The 7,119-nt window shown below is 36.9% G+C and overlaps 1 protein-coding gene across 1 annotated transcript; it reads right to left on the minus strand.

Annotated features, from left to right (window-relative positions):
- Positions 1–450: 450 nt before the first annotated feature.
- Positions 451–2,988, minus strand: LOC132166208 (G-type lectin S-receptor-like serine/threonine-protein kinase LECRK3). Its single transcript, XM_059576989.2, has one exon. The coding sequence runs from the start codon at positions 2,944–2,946 to the stop codon at positions 631–633; it is 2,316 nt and encodes a 771-aa protein (XP_059432972.2). The 5' UTR covers positions 2,947–2,988; the 3' UTR covers positions 451–630.
- Positions 2,989–7,119: the final 4,131 nt, after the last annotated feature.

Below are 7,119 nucleotides of genomic sequence, written 5' to 3' on the forward strand. Positions count from 1 at the left end.
TCCACCCACATTGCCTCTGTGTTGGGTTTTTCTTGTCTTTACAGGGAGTTTTGGGCATCTTTTGCTGTATTGTGCTACTGTGGTCATCAGAAGTGCGCACCACCTGTTCAACAAAAGTCCCCAATCAAGCTCAACCCGTGCTTCGTCTTCCAAGGGGTCAGAGGCCCAAGCTATTTCTCCCCCGCCCAATTTTGAGGAGCGCGAGCTGCTGTTTGAGACTACCCACTCAAATAACGGGTTGACATGACATGATCTATTTGATCTGTTTATTAAATAGATCATGTCATTTGACATGTTATATATTTGATAAATAAATAACATTTCATCAATCCACAATATAATCTTGGTTACAACATCTATTATTTTTTGTTGTTGAAATAAAGAACTTGATAAGAATTTTTTTTATTGGAGCATTACTACACGAATGCAATTCAAAATGGCACGCAAAAGAAAAACTCAATGCTTACACCAAAACATTGATACAAGATACACAATATTTATTCAAAAGAAACTTCTAAGACATGTCTCTAGACAAGACTTATTTTTTAAGATTAATCCAAGTACAAACACATTTTAGAAGATACAAAGAAAGGATGTTGGATTTAGAGGGATTGGAATATCCAACACATTTCAGATGGTACTTAGAAAAGATGTTGGACTCGGAGGAACTGGAATATCAACAGTCCCTTCTAACATGAGTAGAACCTTTTTCATTGAAGGGCGGAGTGAGGGCTCATCCAAAATGCACCAAAGTCCTACTTTGGTTATTCTCTCCAATTGTCTCTTGTCAACCTCTTCATTATTCACTAGTTTACTAAGCTCACAACTCTCAAAACATTGGTACACCCATTCTTCAAGAATAGCTTCTTCCTCTGGAAGATCAAGGTCCACACTCTTTCGACAACATATAATCTCCAACAGCACAATTCCAAAGCTGTATACATCTACTTTGACTGTCACGGGCATTTTTCGATGCCACTCTGGGGCAACATATCCCTTTGTCCCTCGAATATGAGTAAAAGTTTTGGTTTGATCAGCCTTCATCAACTTTGACAGTCCAAAGTCAGAGATTTTTGGGCGTCTTTTTTCATCCATGAGTATATTTTGGGGTTTTACGTCGCAATGAATGATTTGTGGTTCACACTCTTCATGGAGATAAAGAATTCCTCTCGCTATGTTGCGAGCGATTTCCATTCTTTCATTCCAAGAAGGTTGTTTTTCAGGTGTGAATAGTACATCTGCAAGTGACCCATTACTCATGTACTCGTACACCAAAAGCCTGTTGGGTCCATCATGGCAATAACCCAGTAAACGGACAAGGTTTTTGTGATGCGTTCTCCCAATAACTTTCATCTCTGTATGAAATTCTCTTTCCCGTTCAGCCAACAATTTGTCAAGCCTCTTGACGGCTACAATCCTCTGGCCAACGCCATTCCATATTGCCCCTTTATATACTGTCCCAAAGGCTCCTCTGCCAAGCTCTTCCTTGAAACCACCCGTCACTTTCTCAAGTTGTGCGTAAGTAAATGATTTTGGAGCAACATCCTCTCCCAATACAGTGTTTCCATGATTAGATATCACTTTATATGACCAAACACGATTTCTGTAAACTGCAATTCCAGAAATCGCCAAGACAACTAATGCAAAAGCAAGTAATGAAACACCGACAATTAGGATGTCCAATCGACGCTCTTTCTTCCTTTCTTTCGGCATATATCCATCTATAGTGACTGTAGATGTACCTACCTTGATAAGGGCTACGGTTGAGTCGGTTTGATCTCTTCTCCCAAATCGCAAAGGAAGCCTTTGTTTTGTGCACACCCCGTCTTTGAACAGCGCAGCTTCACAGTTGCAGTCCTGCAAACATGCTTCTCCGCAATTGTCTTGGGTTGTCGATATGATAATAGAATAGTTATTATTCTCCCATACGGTGTTCAGCACTGGTTCCATGGCATATCTGTCGCTTTCGCAACTTTCTGCAGTGAAATTCCTTTGACAGCCTGAACTCCTATCTTCCTTGTTGACCGGTTCAAATTGAGGAAGACAATTGCAACCAACTTGTAGATCAATTACAACACAATATCCATTAATCCCACATAGACCCTTTGGCTTACAGACGTTATCATCTGGAGTAAACCATTTGACTGTCCAATCTCCATTCTGATTCATGTCGTGGGAGTATAGCCGCAAGATCCCATCTGGGTCAATTGTCAATCGGTAGACCACATCTTTTGTAGCATATCCGGCTGTCATATTCACTATAATAACGCCAGCGCCATTGATCAAATAGAGATGACCATCGTCTTCAAGTTGAAGAACCACGTCATTTTTTTGCCCATCTATACCAGGTCCCCCATAACCATATTCAAGCGTGTATGGAGTTCCAACTGGGTACATCGCGAGCCATCCATCTTCTTGCATCAACACCCGAAATATGCCGGTTGACTTGTTAGTGTCTGAAACACTGGAATACAACACTTGCCCGTGGGAAAGATTCTGAGTTGGCAAAAAGGTGTCCGTTGGATAATCGAAACTCTGCCATACCGTCTGATTAGCAGAATTAAGGAGAACAAAGTTGCCCGTGTCAAGCATCGACAATGAGCTTGCACCTTCCGGAAAACTGGCGAGGCTTGTCTCTGCGCCTTGTGCCGATTGAAGAACCAGGCGTCCATCACTTGTGAAATTCAGTTTAGAATCAGAGGAAACTGGAGGTTTGTCTCGGTCGGCTGTCCAAACCACTGTCTTTTGTGGAAGCCCGGCAAGAAAAATGCCGACAGCATAACCGCTGCCTTGCTTGTAGAATCCAAAGGCATATAAACCGGAAGGTGATGGCCAAGAAGAGTTGGTGGATGGCGTCAAGAAAGAGCCTCGCTTTACAAGGGATTGCCCCTGTTGAGCGAAAATAGCTGAGAGAAGAAGAAAAGGGAGGAAGAGAATTGGCATCATTGGAGAATAGGGAATAGTTGTTGTTTGTGCCCTTTGATTGATACTAATTTGATTCGGCCTAGTGGGCTGTGTGTGTTAAGATACATATTGTCAGGCCTACTATATAGCCCCTAATAGTTGTTGTTGTGCACTCCATCGTCCATGATTGATGGTGGTCAACACATCACAACAGCAGCCCTACCTCCTATTCAGCTTTTGTCTCTTTCTCCTTCCTTCTTCGTAGTTACGTACATGTTTCCCTATGTCTGAAGTGTTCTTTCTTTGTTAGTTCTCTTCACTTCACTGTTTTAAGTTAACCAAAAAGAATTTACCATGTGTATTTTGAAGGTATTTTTATACCCACTTTGTTAGAATTAGTAGCTCATATTAAAACACTAGCAATTGGTAAAGTAGATGAAACAAATTGAACGGAGCGAAGCGATGTTCACGGCGAGGGTGAAACCAAGATTTCTAGTGTGGGCAACAGACTTTGTTTTTTTGTTTTTTTTTTTTTTTTTTTTAACTTAGGAACATTGACTTATATAAATATAATTTATCTATATGTACGTGTGTTTGTGCTCGTTTAGCCAAAATTTTTTTAAAAAAATAGAATTTTTAAATTTAATCTCATAGCATCACAAACACATAATGATATAAACAATTAGCAAAATAAACTAAATACGATCTATAGAGTTCAAGAAAAATGGTACCAAAAATAAATATCGTAAACCCAAACGATTATAGAATAATCACTTAAAAAGTAAATAAAAACAGATATTTTTATCATAGTCCACACTTTTGCACAAAAAAACACAAATAAATGCAAGGAAAAATAAGACATGGGGAAGAGAAAAAAATAATAATAAACGGAATAATGCATAATATGTTAATTTTGGGGGACAAATATATCATTTATGGGGGGACAAATTCATAAAATATGTATATTTTATAAAAAATTGTAAAAAATTTGGGGCGACGACTTACACTTGGTTCCGCCCTGGTTCACGGAGCGGGAGCAACACCCCCGCGGTATGATACGAGATATTTTGATAATTTTCAAAATACGTACGTACAATTAAGATTTTCTATGAATATGTTATGTTGTAACTTGAATCATTAATAAAAAAATACAGCCGCACTCTATGTAGACGTAGGCATATTGTCAAACTATGTAAATCTATGTGTCAACTCTCTCTTAATCTCTCTTTTTAATTTGATATTATTCATTATTATTATTATTATTATTATTATTATTATTATGCACAATAACAACACACTTCTTAAAGCTGCAGTTGAGGAGGAAGAGTATATTAATTACAGTACAATCGGATGAAATGGTACTTGGAGTCCCCCCTTGGTTTCAATTCTTTCTCCATTGCCGGGAGAGTTACGATTGATTGAATTGACTTGGTGGCGGCAAATGCTGAAGGCGGCGCCTCCTCTCGCATTTAATTTTCAAACTAGGATTGGCGGACAGCGGATGCTGTTATCTTCATCCAGATTTTTTCCGCAACACCCTCCCAGTCTCCATCTTCCTGGTTCCTATTGGTTAATTAATATTTTTTAGTACATTATTTTTTTGGAATAAATCTTTAAGAAGACTTGAAAGTTGAAAGCAATGGTCGTCGTGAGTGCGTTATTTTTCCATTGTTTGATGCCTTATTTTCCCAAGCGTGTCTTGACTAATTTGTTCCAAGCGCTGGATAAGCATACCAAACTGTTCGATAAGAGAACAGACGTCATAACACAATATTTTTCTTTTTCTTTTGTTAGTTTTTAGTTTTCTCCCTGACTTCTCCACATTCCCTTTTTTTCTTTTTCTAGTTTCTAGTTTGCAAAACAGATTTTTAAACACAAACCGAAGTGAGATCTTTATTTTTGAGGATCAATCTTAAGACTTTTGCATCAAACAAAATAGGCAAACAGCTATGATTTTTCAGTATTTTTTTTTTTTCCCTTGATTTTTCATGAAACAAACTCCTTCCAACCTTCCGGGAAGTCTGGGATTTTGTGGGGGTGAATAAACAAAAGTTTCTAAAATGTAATAATAACTTTTGTGCTCGTCTATGAGACAATGACCGTAGTCACATGATTTACACTTAAAAAACCCACAATTATGGACCAACTTGCCTCTAAAGACGAAAAAGTAGTACCCATCTAATGTTTCCAAGCCATGATACTTCGTGGGTCGATATTGTGCATTCTTTGTTTTATTTTTTGTTTTTGGATTTTTTTTTTTTCTTCTTCTTTGAGGTTTTTAGTGAGCTTCCATTAATGCTGCTTGATTTTTTAACTTGCCAAGCTATTTTTTAGAGCATTCACATTCGACTCAACAAAAGTTTAGTTAAATTTAGAGAAAATATCACATTTTTTTATTTTTGCTATCAACTTTTTTAAAGTACATACATCCGGCTCAACATTTTAACTATCAACTTTTAATATTTTATTTAATATTTATTATTTTTATTATTCTTCATTCTTTATGTAGATCTACGAGGGAGGAGAGAGGAGTTTAATTGATTTTTAATTAGAAAAGAAAGGGAGAAATGATTTTTTTATTAATAAAATTATACATTGTTGAGCTATAGTACTCAACAAAGTCGTTGAGCACTGTACCTCCTCAGAAAACTCTTGGCTAGTTTGTAGAGATAACTCAACAAAATTGACAAAATGCTATTTTGTTGAGCCGGATGTGAATGCTCTTAAAGCATTCCTAATGGAGGTGCAAAATTTTTATTCAAAATGACTCCTCAAAACTCACTTTATCTAGTTTAGCCAATGAATTCTTAAATACCTTCTACATCCAATTAGTTATATTTTTATCTATATCATTTAAATATTATTTTTATTATTTTTTTATAAGCATTGTATTTTTCCTAAATATCATATTTTTCAACTTTTGGGAAAAAAAGATGTGTAGAGAGAAATAGTAGGAGAAAATTTTGGAAAAAAGAGAAATGTGGAAGAGAAATAGCATAAGAAAATTTTGGAAAAAGAGAAAACAGGTAAGAGAGAATAAAAAAATGAAATGTCTCCGGAGAAAAGTGCCGCTACATGTAGTGCTTTTTTTTTTTTTTTTTTTTTGTTAATCTAATAAAATATCCATTTTGCATTTTTTTTTTTTTGCTAATCCAATATGAGGGTTTTTTAACAAACCTTATTAGTCATTTTAGATAAAAGTACAATTTGGCTCATCCATTGAGAAAACTCTTTACCAAGCCATTTTGGTGAGCCAAATTATTAAAAATTAAAAATAAAATAAAAAATAAAAAACCTCTCCATCAACCTCACCAGGCGAAAATGGTGGTTTTTGTTCAATGAGTGAACAGTAGTACTCAGCGATTTCCACTCACCAAATCAATAAAAAAATAACAAAACTTTGAAATTTCTCAATCCTCCCCTTAATTTCTTTTCGTACCTACTCCTCTCTCACACTGGTTCCATCATGGAAGCAAGCACACAAAGACGATCAAGGAGCCAGGACTGAGAATATATTTGGGTCTACGGTGCTGTATTTTTTTTATACCAAGTGCTGGGTCATGAATCAACCACTTAAAAGGCCCGGCAGGCCTCAAGCCCAATCTAAGCATCGAAAGATCAAAGCCCAAAAAGGATTTGGACAATCAAGCCCGAGACCTATCAATCCGAGACCTTTAAGTCTAAGACTAAAAACTTGAGACACATTGGTTTCGGTATCAAGGACAACTCGGACACTTTGCAAATACAGACACTTTGCAAATACATATGTTAATATATTCCAAATAGATAAGTGATCTTATCTATTCATTCAAGAGGGTTATCAAATCTATTCAAAATACGAATCAGATAAGGTATCCGCAGATCACATACAAATATTTAAATTCGGTGATATCTATAACTACCAAATTCTACGATCTTATTCCTCTAAGATCTTGGAACTTAGACTTTGGAGTGTCCCCGCCGGCTCACCCCTGGTCTCTTCGATTCCTATATTCTATTGTGTAGTTAAAGTTCTTTCTTGACACCTGACCCGCCACATCACTCATCGGAAACTGTGCATCAACACCAAGTCCTGACGAGATAGAAAAGAAAGGTCACTCATCGGAAACTGTGCATCAACACCAACTCCTGACGAGATACAAAAGATAGGAAACCAAGGAGGGGTAATGCTAAAGGGAACGCTGGCGTGCATGAACAGTTCATGCACATTAGTCG

This window comes from Corylus avellana, chromosome 11 (assembly GCF_965113065.1).
Source record: "Corylus avellana chromosome 11, dhCorAvel1.hap1.2, whole genome shotgun sequence".
Taxonomy (NCBI): domain Eukaryota; kingdom Viridiplantae; phylum Streptophyta; class Magnoliopsida; order Fagales; family Betulaceae; genus Corylus; species Corylus avellana.

Excerpts from the sequence above, each read along its gene's own strand:
- LOC132166208 (XM_059576989.2), bottom strand. The coding sequence starts at position 2,946 with ATGATGCCAATTCTCTTCCTCCCTTTTCTTCTTCTCTCAGCTATTTTC.